Source organism: Mobula hypostoma, chromosome 3 (assembly GCF_963921235.1).
Source record: "Mobula hypostoma chromosome 3, sMobHyp1.1, whole genome shotgun sequence".
NCBI lineage: Eukaryota > Metazoa > Chordata > Chondrichthyes > Myliobatiformes > Myliobatidae > Mobula > Mobula hypostoma.
Genome location: NC_086099.1, coordinates 29,599,131 through 29,619,170, shown reverse-complemented (window position 1 = coordinate 29,619,170; position 20,040 = coordinate 29,599,131). Strand labels below are relative to the sequence as shown.

Genomic DNA, 20,040 nt, shown 5'->3' with positions numbered 1-20,040 from the left:
AGTATTTTTCCCCTCTCTTTTTGCATTACTTATTTAATGATTTTAATACATATGCTTATTGTAATTTATACATTTTATTATGTATTGCAATGTGCTGCTGCCATAAAACACATTTCACAACATTCTGTATGCCAGTACCATTAAGAATAATTCTGAAATGTTTTTCAGAGTAACCCAAGTGTTCTTATACATAAATCACTGAAAGTCAACTAGCAGTTACAGCAACTTGGGAAAATACTCCCCCCCCCCACCACCACTTCTTATTCTGGATTCTTCATTCTCCATGGTAGTTTGGCTTTTATTGTAGTAAGCTTTCTCTGTATAGTAAGAGGCACCAAACAGTCCAGGAATATTTTCAGTTTAATATCAACATCATTATCAAGTTAGCTAAATCCAGCTAGCATGGTTCAGGAATCAAACTGAGATGAACTCAGCTGGATTGGGAGCCAAATGGCACCAAAGGTCCCAATGAGTGATAACTTTCCAGTGACCACATCTGTGAAGTGCCCTTGGGTACTTCAGGAAGGAAGATCAGTTGGCTATTCTCAAAATATTAAAGTGGCTGTTAACACACCCTGTCATCTCAGAAATGGTGAATGGACATTGAGAAAAGATAAGTGATCACTGTCCAGATGTGAAACTTACCAAGCAGGATTGGATTTTACAGGAGAGTGATGGAGAAATACTTATTTCAGAATGCTTATGTTACCTTTTATTCTGCCTGTAATGTACAGGAATCCATCTTCATCAAATTTTCCCAAATCTCCAGAATGCAACCAGCCCTCTTCATCCAGAGCTTCTTTGCTTTGCTCCTTCAGGTTCAGGTATCCCATGAAGACATTTCTTCCCCAGAAACACACTTCTCCAACGCCTTCTTCATTTGGATTTACAATTTTAGTCTTGCAGCCATCTATCTCCTTTCCACAGCTGGTGAGAGATAGTTAAAAAGTATGCATTTGAGATGATTAAGCACTTAATCCAAGGATAAAGCTAGTGCACCTGGGAATGATGCTAATTAGCAACAGGATGTTTAAGTAACACAGCAAAGGCAAAATGACACAGATGCTAGGAAACCTGAAATAAAACAGGAAATGTTGGAAATAATCAGCAGGTCAGGCAGTAAAGGTGAAATATTAACTTCCTTTCTCTCTTAAAACAAGGACAGCTTCAAAAGGTAGTGCCTCAAATAGGCAATATCCATCACCATCCAGGTCATGTCCTTTCCTCATTACTAACATTAGGAAGGAGCTACAGGAGCCTGAAGACCATGAATACTACTCATTTTCCTCTTTTTTTTTACTGATTTCTTTATTTGATATTATAATACATTATAACTTGTTATTTCATATTATAACTTAGTATTTTTATGTATTGCACTGTACTGCTGTCACAAAACAAATTTCACAACATATGTCACTGGTAATAAACCTGATTCTTATCTTAAATCGTGTGTGTGTGTGTGTGCGCGCGCGCCCTTAACTCCCGATGGAGTCGTCGGGGCGCCGTCATGACAAGCTTCTTGCGCCAATCTTTTTTTTTGGTATGCTAATCGTACGGCATGCCTTGGGCATCTGAAACCTGGAGAGGGGTGGGGCTCCTCCAGGTTTCAGATGCCCAAGGCATGTATATATATAGATTGTAACTGGATTACCTGTCTGGACACACCCCTCTGCCGACTGCCCCTGTGGCTCCTCCCACAGACCCCTGAATAAAGGCGATTGTGTCACTGCTCCTCCCTCAGTCCGGGGCAGATACTCAGCATGGACGTTGGTCCATTTACTGTTAATAAATGTCTTTCAGTATTTACTCTACTTCCAGTCTTTTGGAGTAATTGATAGTGCATCAGATTAGAGAGCGTGATTCAAACTCAGGACCTCTCGCCCCGAAGTCCAGCGCTAATACGCCACCAGCCAGCACGATCTTAAATCTTGACTACAATTTAACATTGAGAGTTGAGTTACTGGAAAGGGGAGCAAAATACTTAAAATGGAAACTTCACCTTATTTATAAAGTACTTGGAAATATACTTTTGAAGAGAAGATTATTTCTGATGGAAATTGCTATATGCCCCCATATTCTCATCAAAGCCGTCGCCTGTTTGCTTCAAACTCCACCCCATTAGATGTGCTTGGTTTTACCATTTTCAAAATAAAGCCTAATTTCATTTCCACAACCTCAAGATGAACCAAAGCACTAGCATTATAGAGACATACGAGACTGGAGATGCTGGAAATCTGAAGCAACACACAAAGGTGCTGGAGGAACTCAAAGGGTCAGGCCTGTGGAGTGAAATAGACTGTCAACATTTCAGGTCAAGACCCTTCATCCAGTGAAGGCATTTGGCATACTGGTCCTTCACAGTCAGGGCACAGAATATGAAAGCTGAGATTTTTTTTTTTGCAATTTTACAGAGCACCAGTTATACCAGATTTGGAGTATCTACACATTTCTATACTCCACACTGTAGGAAGGATGTGTACCAGAGCAAATGAATGTTGACTAGATTGGAGGACCAAAGCTTTGAGGGAGAGTCTACTTTTCCCTTGACCAAAGAAAGCTGAAGGGATGACCTGATAGGGGTATATAATGAGATATCGACAGATAGTCAGAATCTTTTCCCCCATATTAGGTATATCACAGATAAGAGGTAACAGGGTTTAAGGTGAGAGGAAGGAGAATAGAAGGATACAATCCTATTACAAGAAGGGATTAACATCGATGGGCAAAAAGATAGGCATGGACACGGCCTGTTTCTGTACTGCACAATGACAGGGCTCTTAAACAATGGTCCTTCTGAAAGATTGCAACTCCAGTAAGCTTAACTACATATTTATCACTATACAGAGACCTGGCAATTCGAAACGATCCTGCAAAGGAGACTGTGTGTGGACCACTACTCTCACTCATTCCATACAGTTCATAAACTATGATCCGGAGACTCAGGAAGAACTTCAGTGTATCTTGAGCGGTGGGTGCAGCTCCAGTAAAGCACAGGCTACAACGGTCCAGGCCCAGGGCATTCTGAACTTTCTGAAACACCAGTTTATTTGCCAGCGAATATCCCCAAGGCATTGAATCAACTCTGTAACATAAACAGAGATACAAATAATCATTCTAATTTCATTCCACAGCATATATTCACCAAGAAATATCAGCTTAAGCATAGGCTTTTAAATTCAGTTCATTATTTGGGTAGCAAGGGAGGGAAAATGTGCAGCTCACAGTGAAGTGGAGACTGAGTGATGACCTTATAGAGGTATCCAAGGGGCACAGATCAGGTTAATAGTCACGGTCTTTTCCCCAGGCTAGGGCAGTCTAGAACTAGAGGACCTGGCTTTAAGAGGAGAGAGCAAAGATTTAAAAGGGATCCAAAGGGCATTTTTTTTTAAACTACACAGAGGGTCATGATGATATGGAATGAGCTACCAGAGAAAGCTGTAGAGGCAGGTACAGAGAATAAAACACATGTAGTCAAGTACATACAGTAGATTGAAAAAGATTAATAGAGATATGGGCTAAAGACAGAGAAATGGGACCAAACTGGTTAGACATCTAGGTTAGCACAAACAAGCTGAACCTAAGGACCCATTTCCATGCTGTATGACTCTACGGTTTTGAGGATTTCCCATCCAAGCAGAGAAATGCAGTGTTTCTCCGCCCTATTATAAAAAGCACACTGGAACCACTTTCCAATTTTTAGTAATGAGAACAATTGTCCTGCATTTGCAAAAACTGACAAATATGTCGACTGAACCATGATACACATAACATTTTAACAGAGTAAGGACAAACACTTGGCATTTTTTGTTTGCATAGTAGGGGAATTAACGGTTATGAGAAAAAGGCAGATAGGTGGAGATGAGTCCATGGCCAGATCAGCCAAAATCTTATTGAATGGCAGAGCAGGCTCAACGGGTCAGATGGCCTACTCCTGCTCATATTTCTTATGTTCTTATGAGAGACTTTAAGAGAGGAGACAGCAATATAAGCAATGATGACATCAAGTAATGGCTGGCCTGGAGCATTCTCTACTATCCTGCACTGTGCTCCTGACTTACTGTTGTACCAACATTAAATAAAAACCTTGCACGTTAACATACCCATTCATAAGATTATAACTTGCTTGTAGGCCTTTATCCTTTGCCCAGCCAAATATTTTTCTTCTCAGAGCTGATGATTTAGCACCAATTTCTTTTAATCTTTCTTCCATTTTCTCCCAGACACGTGGTACTCCTAAAAAAGCAGTGGGACGTACCTCCTTCAAAGTTTCAATTAAAGAACTCTAAAAAAAAAGAACATCAGTAATGTTCAGTTCTACATTCAGAGATTTGGTACATAATACTATAAACTTTACTAGTCTATCAAAGCTTCCTCTGGTAGCTAACATCATGCCAAAGGGTCTGTTCCTATGCTGTACTATGTTCCAACCCATCAGGTCACTAAGCATATACCTTGGGGAAGGACCCAACCAAGAACTAGAAGGCTGCAAAAGTCCAAAGAGAAGTGGTAGCATGTGAAGGCAAAGAGGGAAGAAGCACCACGATAACCACACTTCCTAATGCTAACTGCTACCCAGTGACTCAACTGGGGGGCACCTATTGATGAAGGGAACCTTGTGCTTGATACTAACCACATTTCCAGCAACAACACAGCATGCCCACAACTCACTAATCCTATCCGTACATCTATGTAGTGGGGCAGGGAACCCACACAGACATGGGGAGAAGGTACCAAGTCCTTACAGACAGCAAAAGGAATTGAAGCACAATCCTACAGCTGGTGCTGTAAACCCTTGAGTTAACCGCTATGCTACCTTGTTCAATTTTGGTCCCAGACTGACAAGTAAAGCCTATCACAGTAGAATAACGCTTCAGGGAGAAGACCAGAGATGATTCCTTTTGTGGTTCTGCTTTCTGATTCTCAGGATGGAAACGGTACCTGAAAGGAAACTCATCATACTTTTTTACCCTCAGACTCAAACAGTCAAAAGCAATCCTCACCGTGTTACTGAGGGTGGAATAACATTATGGCTAATGCTCAAGACAATTCCTCTTTCACATATTAATGAAAATTCTTTTTCTGTTTTGAACAGCCTTCAAGAGGCAGAGAATGCAAAAAAATTGCAAGAAAACCTGAGTGATAAAATTTCTCCTCAGTAAAGGTAAAAGGGTCTTTATAACAAGAGAAAAAATTACTGTACAATAATGACAATGATTACCATAAACAGAAAAAGTATTTCAGTTGGACATTAATTAAAAAAGGAAATCCTAATAAGAGATCAATTGCTGCATAAATTTGAACAAATAGACTATCTTAAGAGGAAGTCTGACTACAAAGCCCCTACCTTAAGTGCGTCTGGCTGTGCAAAGTAGGTTGTGGCTCCAAACCTCAGTGGAATCCAGATATCCATCATCTGTGCTGCAATGTGGCTCAATGGAAGAAAACTGACAACTCTTACTGGAATTTCAGAAGAAAGTCCCACCAACTTTCCTGCTGCATAGGCAGTCCAAGTTAACTGGAAACAGAAAAGTGCACCCAAAGAATTATTCTGCTCGAAAGCAGTCACTTTCTTTTAAAGTACATTTCAAATTATTGAGAATTACAATTTGTTTCACCCACTATCCACCACTCCTAGAACACACCGCATCCCCAAATAAGAACCTGTTCTACTTACCTTTTTCAAATGAAGCCAAAAGTATTTTTTGTTTGTTCCCTGTCAAAGTAAAAGGTGCTTGATCATCTTGCCATCAGCATGCCATCTGTCCCTTCTTCATTCATGGTTGCAGTAAGGTGTATGAGCCTTACAGTGGAAAGAGCCACCTCCCAAGGTCACACTTAAAGGACATATCAGCATTCCAGTCACACAGTCACAAACTGAAATGTGTCAGTTTGGTCAGGTAACCAATGGATCCACTTGGAACCTTGTGGGAAAGCCATGGCTGAAGACAGCGGCTTCAAATGACAGTGAGAGAGGTCTTGGGGTGGGGGGGGAGGTGAGGAAGACAAGTATGGAGAAAGGAGGGACTGAGAAGAGAAGTGGAAAATGGAGGAAGGGGAAAAGAGAGGAATAATGGAGAAATAGGGAAAAAAAGCTCAGAAAAAGAAAGCACAAGAATTAAGTTTACGCTATCAGAATCATACTATCTTCACTCCTATCCAAATCCATTGTGCTATTGTATAAGTGATAAACATGAAATTCTGAAGGTGTCAGAAATCCAGAGCAACGCACAGAAAATGCTGAAGAAACTCAGCAGGTCAGGCTTGATGAAGGGTCTCAGCCCAAAACATTGACTGTTTATTCCTGCCCACGGGCCTAAAGTATAAATGAGCTTATAGCCCATGTCAATCCATTAAAAGTTTGCAGCCTTAGCCAACAATGCCTAATAAATTGTAAAGTCAACATCAACAATAAACTAATAGTGATTTGAAGACCAAGTGAAAAAACATACATGTATCATACTCAGAGAAAGGCACATTTCACATTTTTGAAACAAGGCAATTTCATGAGAGTGATTAAACATTTCTAAGAACTAGGTTGCTATGGAAACCGTAAAAACCTCTTGTTCATGTCCATGGCTTGGTGTTTTATGAGCTATGTGGGTCCTTTTATCCCTCCCTACAGTCTTTGTCAGTGGCTGAATTCAATAATGGCAGGTAAAACAGTCCTCTGTTCTTATACATGATGCAACATGTGATTGAAAAGCAGCTCATTAAAAGAACAAAAAGGCCAGTCCATACTCCATTACAATTTGGATACCACTCACATCCTAATCCATTACCCTAGGAAGAAATATCCAATGTCAACTTCAAGATTAATTTGTTTAAACTTCTGAGCAGTGAATTATAATTTGAATATATTAATCTCTGGTTTTTTTTCAGCATCACCATTTCTCATGGCACTAACATTTTAATATATATTTTACTTAATTTTTTTAAGGTCTTTGTCATACAAACTGAGTTATGATTAGCTACTTTATGGTTGGTCTCCTCTGAACATGAATATAAATAACTACTCACACTGGCATATTCCAGAAGTTCAACAGAATAACAAAAAATTATTTAATGTCAAAAGACATTAATTCTTTAATGAAAGAGGTATTTTGCAGTAGTTGAATTCCCTCAACTACTGCAAGTGCAAATTAAGGCTGATCAAAACTCACGTTGTCATGGCTAAGCATCACTCCTTTGGGTGCCCCCGTAGTTCCAGATGTATAGATTAAGCTGCAACATTGATTAGCCCTCTGAGAGTTGATAACTTCAGCCAGCTCCATTTCACTGACACTACTTCCAAGTTCCATGAATTGTTTCCACTTCATAAAGGTTAAAGAAAATTGTTATGCCTTTTCATCGATACAACCAAATAATATGTTAAATGTTAAACAAAATCTAAATTATATTAAATGCAGAGTAATTGAGTTTACTGTTCAAAATGTATATCTGACATAATAAACTATCAGAATCAATAATGCAAGAACTCTTACAGTATAAAGGCCAGGATGCTGTTCTTCCACCTCATGCTTGTACTGAATAATTGCCTTGAGGTGCGGCAACTCATTTCTAATCTAAAGATCAGTAAATAATATCAAATATTAATATTCATTGTTTCATTATTCATTATGCAAATCAAATGCATTCACCTTATCAAGCTGATCATAATTAAAATAAATATCGATTTAATTATGTGCTTCCTAGAAACAATAGCAAAATCATCATTTGATATTTTAGCATTAAGGAAACAGGAACTGGAAAGAGATGAATGGCTTGTTCTCAGATTCAGTATGGGAGAAGAGAAGAGAAACACACAATCATACTGGCATTAGTGTTTATACATTCAAGTGGCCACTTTATTAGGTACACCTGCACACCTGCTCATTAATGCTAATATCTAACCAGCCAATAGTAGCAACAACTCAATGTAAAAAAACTGGCAGGCATGGCGAAGGGGTTCAGACTACATATCAGAATGGGAAAGAAATGTGGTCCAAGTGACTGACCATGGAATGATCGTTGGTGCCAGACAGGGTGGTTTGAATATCTCAGAAACTGCTGATATCCTGGGATTTTCATGCACAACAGTCTCTAGTTGTTTACAGAGAATGATACAAAAAACATCCAGTGAGTTGCAGCTTTATGGGTGAAAATGCCTTGTTAATGAGGGAGGTCAGAGGAAAATAGTCAGACTTGTTCAAGCTGACAGGAAGGCGACAGTAACTTAAATAACAGGTGTGTTGGGAAGATTATCTCAGATTGCACAAGCGGATAGGTTACAGCAGCACAAGACCAGTGACCACTTTATTAGCTATAGAAAGTAACTATCATCATCATAGCTTGTCACACCAGACAGCCAGCCACTCTCGTGTTGTTTGGTAGATGCTGAGCAGGTCAGTGTCAGCTAAATCAGGTGAGAGTGGGCAGTTGCGCAGAATGTGTTCAATGTTCTGCACCCTTTCACCACACTCTCAGGATTCGCTGGTCTTTAAACCCCACTTCACCACTTTGTCTCCTGTCCTACAAACTCCCGCTCTCGCTCTGTTGAGAGTGCACCACTTCCGTCTGTCAAGCAGTGCCTCGTCTGGCAACATTGCTGACAACATCGTCTGGTCTTGCACTGTATTGTTTGGTGGGGTTCTGGCTTCTGTTTGTTGCCAGAGGTCAATCCTGTATGTTTGGGAGGATGTTCCGTGCAGTAATTCCTCCACTGTAGCAAAGCTTTTCCTCGATTTCAGGCGGTTGGAAACTGGCACATGTGATGTAGTGGGTGCCGTGGATCCGAGTTCTGTTTACCTTTTTCAATTTTTGTTGTAATGAGCCTTCGGATCTCTGGGGGAGCAATGCCTGCAAGTCTGTAAATGATGTTAGTGGGTGTGGGGCACAGTGTGCCCGTGATTATTCAGCAGGCTTCGTTAAGCAATGGGTCTATTTTCTTCGCATGGGCTGATCTGCCCCACACAGGTGCACAGTATTCTGCAGGTGCATAGCAGAGTGCGAGGGCAGTTGATCTAAGTGTGTGAGCATTAGCTCCCCATTTCGTGCCTGCTAATTTTTTCAAGAGAGAATTGCAAGAGCCAACTTTCCCTTGGAATTTTTGGATGTGGGTGGCAAATGAGAGCGTCCTATCCAGTGTCACGCCGAGGTAAATTGGAGTCGGATGGTGTTCGAGCTCCTTCCCACACCAGAAGATCTTGAGTTTCCAAGCTGCTTCTCGATTCCTCAGGTGGAATGCACACACTTGAGTTTTTGATGGATTTGGGTTCAGAGACCATTTTTCATAATACTGCTTCATTACTTCGAGGACTGCTGTAAATCGTACTTCAACGTCTTGGAAGGAGTTGGCTTGTGTTGCTATGCATAGGTCGTCTGCATAGATAAACCTGCGTGTGTTAAGAAAGGTTGGTTGGTCGTCTGTGTAGACATTAAATAGTAGAGGTGCCAGGACTGATCCCTGTGGTAGTCTGTTCTTTTGTGGACGCCACCTACTCTTAATTCCATTCATTTCTACATAAAATCTATGATTTTCTAGGAGGGCTTCTTATTACTTTGACTCTGGTTTCGTTCTTTAACATTCTACATAATTTCAGTAGAAGGCCTCTGTGATTCACAGTGTCGTATGCTGCTGTTAAAGTCAATGCATACTGCCCCTGTAATTTGTCCGCATTTCAAAGCCATCTTCAATATACTGGGTTAAGTTCAGGACTTGACCGCAGCAAGAGCGGCCTGGCCTGAACCCAGCTTGGCCTGGTGTTAGAAGATCTTCGACTAAGGGAGATATTCTTTTCAGTATGAGTCTCTCGTAGAGTTTATAGAGGTGCAGAGCAAGGAAATCGGTCTGTAGTTTTTAGGAATGTTGGGGTCTTCACTGAGTTTCAGAAAGTAACTAATAAAGTGGCCACTCAGTGTATATTTCAATAAGATTGCAAAGGGAGAGGTGGGAGATCAATGGGATCCGAAAACTCAGCAAGTTGTAGACTGAGGGGACTAACTCCTCAGAAGGCAAGGCTGACAGGTCGTTTCACTGATCCAAAGCAATTTGAAGACTAGGGGGAAATGTTCTGTATTCACAGAACATAAATACACAAGGCAGGAGAAGAAACGTAAACTGAAGCAAAGGTCTCCGAAGCCAGAATATCAGAAATAAAAACAGAAATTGCCAAAAGTACTTGACAATTCAGTCAGCATCACTGGGGAAAGGTGTAAACCAGTGTTTCCAGACCAATGAGCCTTTATCAGTGCTAGAAATCATATTTTTATGTTTCAGAGAGGGAGTAGGTTGGAGACAGAGTAGTTCAATGATAGGCTACAGATTGAAGCAGCTAAGGTAAAAAGAACAACCAGAGACAGAGGAGAAAAACAATAAAGTTCAAAGTAAATTTATTGTCAAAGTACACATATGGCATAATATACAACCTTGAGATTCATTTTTCTTGTGGGCTTTCACAGTAAATACAAGAAACACAATAGAATCAGTGAAAGACTGCACCCAACAGGGCAGACAACAAATGTGCAAAAAAAACGAACTGTGCAAATGCAAAAAGAAAAACAGTAATAATAATAATAATAAATAAGCAAGAAATATCAAGAACATGTGACGAAGAGTCCTTGGAAACGAATCCAGATCAGTGATGGGACGAGTGAATTGAAGTTATCCCCTTTCTTTCAAGAGCGTAACTGTTTCTGCACCTGGTGGGTGGTGCTTATCCTGAGGTTTTTGTACCTTCTTCCTGATGGCAGCTGTGAGAAGAGAGAATTGGATGCTGCTTTCCTGCAACAGTGCTCTGTAAAGATGTGCTTAATAGTGGGGAGGGCTTTAGCCGTGACGGACTGCGCCTCATCCACGACTTTTTGTCGGCTTTTCCCATACAACATTGGTGTTTCCATGCCAAGCTGTGATGCAACCACCACACACCTAAAGGAGTTTGTCAAACTTTTAAATGACATGCTGGATCTCCTCAAACTTCGAAGAAAGTAGAGGCACTGTCGTGGTTTCTTTGTAATGGCACGCGTGTTGGACCCAGTACAGATCCTCCGAAGTGATAACATTGAGGAATGCTGACCCTCTCCACATCTGATCCCATGAGGAGGACTGGCTCATGGATTTCCAGTTTACTCTTCCTGAAGTCAACAGTCATCTCCTTGGTCCTGCTGACATTGAGTGAGAGGTTGTTGTTGTGGCACGACTCAGCCAGATTTTCAATCATTTGTCACCACCTTTGATTCGGACAGTGACAGTTGTGTTGTTGACAAAACTAAATATGACATGAATATGGCATAAATATGGCACCCCATTGGAATGACTTAACCCCAAAGTGTAACATCTACTGAGGGAAAAAAAGTTGGTTCACCTGAAATTGTTAAAAATTATTGAATCCTTTGGGCTGCAATATGCCCTGAAATAAGATCAGCAATATACCCTAAGATTGGATCAGCTATTGCTCCTCAAATTTATATTGAGTATCATTGATATATTGTAAGGGGAAAAGAAAGAGAAACCAGAGTAGGAGTGGAAAGCAGAATTGGTCAACAACACCCCGTCTGCATTTTCGTTTCTCTAGTGTAGAAGAGGCCACATCCTGAGCATTGAATGCAGTACCCTAGATTGGAAAAAGTGCAAACAAATCATTGCTTCATCTGGGAAAGACTGCTTTGATCGTTGACTGGTGGGAGGTGAGGTAAGGAGATGTGCCTCTCTCCTGTAGTTTCAGGGTGAAGTGCCCATGAGGAAAGAATGTGTGATGGAGGTGGGAGAATGAATCAGGCGTTCCTGAAGTAAAAGGTTCTTTCAGGTTACTGAGAAGAGAGATGAAGATATAGGATCTCATTACAGAAATGATGGTAGGTGACCTATCGAATAGAGAAATCAACCCCCGCCCCCCATCCTTCTAAATTCCAGTAAATACAGGGTCTACCTCTTTAGAGGTGGATGAGAGGTGTGCAAGATGATAAGAGGCATAGATCGAGTGGAATGCCAGACATTTTTTTTTTACCAGGGCAGAAATGACGAATATGAGGGAGCATAACTTCTAAGGTGTTGGGAAGAAAGTAATATCAGAGGCAGTTTTTATATGTACACACAGAGTGGTGGGCACAAAGACCACACTGTCAGGGCTGGTGGTAGAGACATATACCACAGGACATAGAAGCAGAATTAGGCCATTTGACCCATCGAGTCTGCTCCGCTGAATCCCTTTCTCCCCTCCTCAACCCCACTCCCCAGCCTTCTACCCATAATCTTTGATGTCGTGTCCAATCAAGAACCTATCAAGTTCTGCCTTAAATACACCCAACAACCTGGCCTCCACAGCTGCCTGTGGTAACAAATTCCACAACTTTACCACCCACTGGCTTAGGAAATTTCTCTGCATCTCTGTTTTAATGGATGCCCTCTATCCTGAAGCTGTACCCTCTTGTCGTAGACTTCCCCACCATGGGAAACATCCTTTTCACGTCCACTCTGTCTAGCCCTTTCAACATTCAAAGGGTTTCAATGAAATCCCCCCTCATCCTTCTAAAGTCCAGCAAGTACAGACCGAGAGCTATCAAATGTTCCTCAAACAATAACCCTTTCATTCCCAGAATCATGCTTGTGAACCTCCTCAGAACCCTCTCCAATGCCAGCACATCTTTTCTAAGATGAGGAGCCCAAAACTGGTCACAATACTCAAGGTGAAGCCTCACCAGTGCCTTATGAAGCCTCAGCATCACATCTGTGCTCTTGTACTCTAGACCTCTTGAAATGAATGCTAACATTGCACTTGTCTTCCTCACCACTGAATCAACCTGCAAGTTAACCTTCAGGCTGTTCTTCACAAGGACTCCCAATCCCTTTGCATCTCAGGTTTTTGGATTCTCTCCTCATTTAGAAAATAGCTTGCACATTAATTTCTACTACCAAAGTGCATGACCATGTATTTTCCAACATTGTATTTCATTTGCCACTTCCTTGCCCATTCTCCTAATCTCTTTGTCCTTCTGCAGTGTACCTGTTTTCTCAACACCTGCCCAGCCACCAATTTTCGTATCATCCACTTTGATGTTTGTTAGCTTGCTTTCATATTTCATCTTTTCCCTGCTAATGATTCTTTTAGTTGCTTTCTATAGGTTTTTAAAAGCTTCCTAATCCTCTATCTTCCCGCTAATTCTAGCTTTGTTGTATGCTCTCTCGTTTGCTTTTACATTAGCTTTGACTTCCCTGGTCAGCCACAGAAGTACTTTTTTGCCATTTGAGCATTTCTTTGTTTTTGGAACACATTTATCCTGCAACTTCCTCATTTCTCCCAGAAACTCACGCCATCACTGCTCTGCTGTCATCCCTGCCAGCAGCTCTTTCCAATTTACTTTGGCCAGCTCTTCTCTCATACCACTGCAACTTCCTTTATTCCACTGAAACACTGTTACATCAGACTTTACTTTCTCCCTATCAAATTTCAAGTTGAACTCAATCATATAATAGTCACTGCCTCCTAAGGATTCTTTTATCTTAAGGTCCCTAATCACCTCCAGTTCATTACATAAAACCCAATCCAGTATAGCTGATCCCCTAGTAGGCTCAACGACAAACTCCTCTAAAAAGCCATCTCATAGGCATTTAACAGACTCACTCTCTTGAGATCCAATACCAACTTGATTTTCCCAATCAACCTGCAGGTTGAAATCTCCCATGACTATCATAACATTGCCCTTTTGACACGCCTTTTTTATTTCTCATTGTAATCTGTGGTCCACATCCTGGCTACTATTGGGAGGCATGTATATAACTACCATCAGGGTCCTTTTACCCTTGCAGTTTCTTAACTCAACCCACAAGGATTCAACATCTTCTGATCCCATGTCACATCTTTCCACTGATTTGATGCCATCCTTTACCAGTAGAGCCATGCCATCCCCTCTGCCTACCTTCCTATCCCTCCAATATAATGCGTAACCTTGAACATTCAGCTCCCAACTACAACCTTCCTTCAGCCATGATACATTAGGGACATTTAAGAGACTCTTAGATAGACAGGTGGGTGACAAGAAAAATGGAGGGTTATGTGGGAGGGAAGGGTGAGATTGATCTCAGAGTACCTGAAAGGGTTGGCACAACATCGCGGTCTAAAGGGCCTGTACTGTGCTGTTCTAAGTCCTATGATTAATGGAATGGGAGGCGAGAGCAATGCAGGACATAGCTTTGTCAGCTAGGATAGAGAGAAAACCACCATTAAACAAAATAGATGATATTTCAAAGGGCACTGGGATGTAAAGTCTTGTCATCAGAACAGTTATAAAAGAGACACCCAGAGAAGTACAATGTTATCCCCATAGGAAGTAAGATGAGAGCAAGTGTATCATGATAGCTGGGCTTGCAATAATCATCTGAAAGCATGTCAAAGGGTAAACAATGTGGAAACTGGTAGCAAGATTAATGGATTTGAGTTCTGTACATGTGTAGGTACAGAACTCAATTCAGTCATCAGTGTTACAGAGAAATTTCATGAAGGTGCCTGTTTGCAGTGGTTGCAAGTTCTTGAATAGCAATGGCATCAAAGGTTCAGGGGAGAAGGCAGGAGAGCGGATTTGAGAAGGAAAAATTATGACTGAATGGCAGGCTAGGCTCGATGGGCCCAATGGCCCAATTCTGCTCCGATATCTTATGGTCTTAATGGGACCATAGCAGTATCTCTATCACATATCCCATGAAGAATGCAGCAGAGCCAGTCCCTACAACCACACTAATAACTTGGAGAAAATGAATGGTTGACAAATTTGTTCAATATAAAATTGAGTTCAGTCAGGTGAAGATAGGTGGTGAAGGAAAGGAATTGGTTGAGCCTCTGTTCACCTTGAGATGGGATGATGGTTTCAAGGGATCGGAGGATGGACTCCTGCAGTCAGCTGCTTCTTACAGCTTCCAATTTCGAGAGCAATCCTCTGCTTCTATTACCAAGGCAACCTCAGATCCAACTGCCACATTGCCTGGGTCACATGGGCTCTTAACTTTTGGATGAATCTCTTATCTTGAGCAGTGATATGCCGTTATCAGACTTTAACAGTTGCAGGCAGTGGCATTCAGATGCAATTAAGGGCGGACAAAACATGTACAATGACAATTTTTTCACAACTATGAATACCCAGTTTTTGAATGGAGAGTAACCTCGATGCAGATGCCATGATCAAAGAGGTCTGTGCCCTAATGTTCAAGGGTTCTGCAGTCTACATTCCTCTATAATATAGTCTACATGTTGCTTTACAGTCTTAAAAAACTGAAAAGTCATACACAATTGATAAAAATGACTGAGAACTAAAATTTTAACAAGTCTCACCTGCATGATTTTCTGCAGTTGTTTATAATTCTCCACCAACACAACTTCAGTGTTGCTGTCCTGGATCATATACATGCATGCTTCTGGAGAATTTGTTGTATAAATCCCAACAGCCAGGCCACTACAGTTCAGAGAAAACTTGCTTGTAAATTTGCACAGACCTTCACTCAATATTGAATGTGTGCCACCGTAGAGTCAGAAAAAGGCAAATTCGCACCATATAGAAAGCACGGTCATCAACAGATGACCTACAAGAGGTACTTCTTCATCCATCACAACATATTAAAGAAAACAGAATCTCCTTACAGCTTAAAACAGTGAAGAGCTTAGTTGCAAGACCAGAAAGATTCAATTTTGTTCTCCATTCTGTGCAGATTTCATGGATATGCAAAATTAACATGCTTGTTTTGGAGTACAGAATTTAATCAGGGTTCCTGCTCCAAACATCCAATAAAGACAGCATTAAACTTGGCAGTTGAGCTTCCCCATTTCCCAGTTGGAAAGACTGTTAACAGGTATTAACTAACTCTGTTAGTGTTAGACACGAGAATGACTAGAACCTATGGAAGTAAAGACCAGATAAGAATCAATGTTCTCAACAGAAACCAATGATCTCATGAGAAAATGAAGAATAGTAATCATTGGCAACAAAGCTAACTTCAACACAATTTTCAATATATAAAAAAACTATTTTCGATAGAGGAAATACAGGAGAAAAAAGGGTGCAGATTCATGTGCAGCGTTAAAGAGCATTACAAGACCAGATGCAAGACCAGGCACTCAATAAGCCCTCTTCTTTGGCATTCAAAGCTCAATGTAAATATATTATAAAAGTACATACAGTATATCATATACAACCCTGAGATTCATTTCTTGTGGGCATACTCAATAAATCCAAAATAGAATAATAGCCATAATAGAATCAATGAAAGACCACATGGGGCGGTGTTCAACCAATGTGCAAAAGACAATATGCCGTGCAAATAGAAAAAGAAATAAATAATAATGATAAATAAATGAGCAATAAATATTGAGAACATGAGATGAAGAGTCCTTGAAAGTAAGTCCATAGGTTAGACCATAAGGAGCAGAAGTCGGCCATTCGGCCCATCAAGTCTGCTCCGCTATTTTATCATAAGCTGATCCATTCTCCCATTTAGTCCCTCTCCCCCGTCTTCTCACCATAACCTTTGATGCCCTGGCTACTCAGATACCTATCAATCTTCTGCCTTAAATACACCCAATGACTTGGCCTCCACTGCTGCCCATGGCAACAAATTCCATAGATTCACCACCCTCTGACTAAAAAAATTTCTTCGCATTTCTGTTCTGAATGGGTGCCCTTCAATCCTTAAGTCATGCCCTCTCGTACTAGACTCCCCCATCATGGGAAACAACTTTGCCACATCCACTCTGTCCATGCCTTTCAACATTGGAAATGTTTCTATGATGTCTCCTCTCATTCTTCTAAACTCCAAGGAATACAGTCCAAGAGCGGACAAACGTTCCTCATATGTTAACCCTCTCATTCCCGGAATCATTCTAGTGAATCTTCTCTGTACCCTCTCCAACGTCAGCACATCCTTTCTTAAATAAGGAGACCAAAACTGCCCACAGTACTCTAAGTGAGGTCTCACCAGCGTCTTATAGAGCCTCAACATCACATCCCTGCTCCTATACTCTATTCCTCTAGAAATGAATGTCAACATTGCATTCGCCTTCTTCACTACCAACTCAACCTGGAGGTTAACCTTAAGGGTATCCTGTACAAGGGCTCCCAAGTCCCATTGCATCTCAGAACTTTGAATCCTTTCCCCATTTAAATAATTGTCTGCCCGTTTATTTCTTCTGCCAAAGTGCATAACCATACACTTTCCAACATTGTATTTCATTTGCCACTTCTTTGCCCATTCTTCCAATCTATCCAAGTCTCTCTGCAGACTCTCCGTTTCCTCAGCACTACCGGCCCCTCCACCTATCTTCGTATCATCAGCAACCTTAGCCACAAAGCCATCTATTCCATAATCCAAATCGTTGATGTACAATGTAAAAAGAAACGGCCCCAACACGGACCTCTGTGGAACACCACTGGTAACCGGCAGCCAACCAGAATAGGATCCTTTTATTCCCACTCTCTGTTTCCTGCCAATCAGCCAACGCTGTATCCACATATGTAACTTTCCTGTAATTCCATGGGCTCTTATCTTGTTAAGTAGCCTCATGTGTGGCACCTTGTCAAAGGCCTTCTGAAAATCCAAATATACAACATCCACTGCATCTCCCTTGTCTAGTCTACTGGTAATTTCCTCAAAAAGTTGTAATAGGTTTGTCAGGCAGGATTTTCCTTTAAGGAATCCATGCTGAGTTCTGCCTACCTGGTCATATGCCACCAGGTACTCTGTAACCTCATCCTTGACAATCGACTCCAACAACTTCCCAACCACCGATGTCAAGCTAACAGGTCTATAATTTCCACTTTGCTTCCTTGCCCCCTTCTTGAATAGTGGAGTGATATTTGCAATCTTCCAGTCCTCCAGAACCATGCCAGAATCTATCGACTTTTAGTCATAGTCATACTTTATTGATCCCGGGGGAAATTGGTTTTTGTTATAGTTGCACCATAAATAATAAATAAAGCCATAAATAGTTAAATAGTAATATGCAAATTATTTATACAGGAAATAAGTCCAGGACCAGCCTATTGGCTCAGGGTGTCTGACCCCCCCAAGGGAGGAGTTGTAAAGTTTGATGGCCACAGGCAGGAATGACTTCCTTTGACACTCTGTGTTGCATCTCGGTGGAATGAGTCTCTGGCTGAATGTACTCCTGTGCCCAACCAGTACATTATGTAGTGAATGGGAGACATTGTCCAAGATGACATGCAACTTGGACAGCATCCTCTTTTCAGACACCACCGTCAGAGAGTCCAGTTCCAGCCCCACAACATCACTGGCCTTACGAATGAGTTTGTTGATTCTGTTGGTGTCTGCTACCCTTTTGAAAGATCATCGCTAATGCCTCCGCAATCTCCACAGCTACTTCCTTCAGAACACAAGGGTGCATTCCATTTGGTCCGGGAGATTTATCTACCTTTAGACTATTCAGCTTCCTGAGTACTTTCTCTGTCGTAATTGTGACTGCCCACACTTCTCTTCCCTGCCACCCTTGAGTGTCCGGTATACTGCTGATGTCTTCCTCAGTGAAGACTGATGCAAAATACTCGTTCAGTTCCTCCGCCATCTCCTTATCTCCCATTACAGTTTCTCCAGCATCATTCTGTATCGGTCCTATATCGACTCTCACCTGTCTTTTACTCTTTATATACTTGAAAAAGCTTTTAGTATCCTTTTTGATATTATTTGCTAGCTTCCTTTCATAGCTAATCTTTTCCCTCTTAATGACCTTCTTAGTTTCCTTTTGTAAGGTTTTAAAAACTTCCCAATCCTCTGTCTTCCCATTAATTTTTGTTTCCTTGTATGCCCTCTCCTTTGCTTTAACTTTGGCTTTGACTTGTCTTGTCAACCACGGTTGTATCCTTTTTCCACTCGAAAATTTCTTCTTTTTTGGAATATACCTGTCTTGCACCTTCCTCACTTCTCGCATAAACTCCGGCCACTGCTGCTGTGCCGTCTTTCCCGCCAGTGTCCCTTTCCAGTCAACTTTGGCCAGTTCCTCTCTCATGCCACTGTAATTTCCTTTACTCCACTGAAATACCGACGCATCGGATTTCGGCTTCTCTTTTTCAAATTTCACAGTGAATTCAATCAATAGACAATGACAGACAATAGACAATAGGTGCAGAAGTAGACCATTCAGCCCTTCGAGCCTTAAGCTTAAGCTTAAGGGGCTGAGAAGAGCATGAAGGGGGCATGAGAAGGCCTTGGCGAGTAGGGTAAAGGAAAACCCCAAGGCATTCTTCAATTATGTGAAGAACAAAAGGATGACAGGAGTGAAGGTAGGACCGATTAGAGATAAAGGTGGGAAGATGTGCCTGGAGGCTGTGGAAGTGAGCAAGGTCCTCAATGAATACATCAATAGACAATAGACAATAGGTGCAGAAGTAGACCATTCGGCCCTTCGAGCCTGCACTGCCATTCTGAGATCATGGCTGATCATCTACTATCAATACTTGGTTCCTGCCTTGTCCCCATAACCCTTGATTCCCCTATCCATAAGATACCTATCTAGCTCCTTCTTGAAAGCATCCAGAGAATTGGCCTCCACTGCCTTCTGAGGCAGCACGTTCCACACCCCCACAACTCTCTCGGAGAAGAAGTTCCTCCTCAACTCTGTCCTAAATGACTTACCCCTTATTCTTAAACCATGCCTTCTGGTACTGGACTCTCCCAGCATCTGGAACATATTTCCTGCCTCTATCTTGTCCAATCCCTTAATAATCTTATATATCTCAATCAGATCCCCCTTCAATCTCCTTAATTCCAACGTGTACAAGCCCAGTCTCTCTAATCTCTCTGCGTAAGACAGTCCGGACATCCCAGGAATTAACCTACTGAACCTACGCTGCACCTCCTTCACAGCCAGGATGTCCTTCCTTAACCCTGGAGACCAAAACTGCACACAATACTCCAGGTGTGGTCTCACCAGGGCCCTGTACAAATGCAAAAGGATTTCCTTGCTCTTGTACTCAATTCCCTTTGTAATAAAGGCCAACATTCCATTAGCCTTCTTCACTGCCTGCTGCACTTGCTCATTCACCTTCAGAGACTGATGAACAAGTACTCCT

The 20,040-nt window shown here is 41.5% G+C and overlaps 1 protein-coding gene across 6 annotated transcripts in view; it reads right to left on the bottom strand.

Annotated features, from left to right (window-relative positions):
• Positions 1–20,040, bottom strand: part of LOC134343916 (long-chain-fatty-acid--CoA ligase ACSBG2-like) — a 103,327-nt gene that overhangs the window by 23,263 nt on the left and 60,024 nt on the right. For all 6 annotated transcript variants that reach the window (XM_063042833.1, XM_063042832.1, XM_063042831.1 and 3 more), the window contains 7 exons: positions 15,297–15,417; positions 7,482–7,562; positions 7,161–7,310; positions 5,345–5,515; positions 4,101–4,282; positions 2,849–3,082; positions 710–927 (listed from right to left, as the gene is read on the bottom strand). In XM_063042833.1, the coding sequence (XP_062898903.1) occupies positions 710–927; positions 2,849–3,082; positions 4,101–4,282; positions 5,345–5,515; positions 7,161–7,310; positions 7,482–7,562; positions 15,297–15,417 (1,157 nt within the window). The remainder of the gene's footprint in view (positions 1–709; positions 928–2,848; positions 3,083–4,100; positions 4,283–5,344; positions 5,516–7,160; positions 7,311–7,481; positions 7,563–15,296; positions 15,418–20,040) is intronic.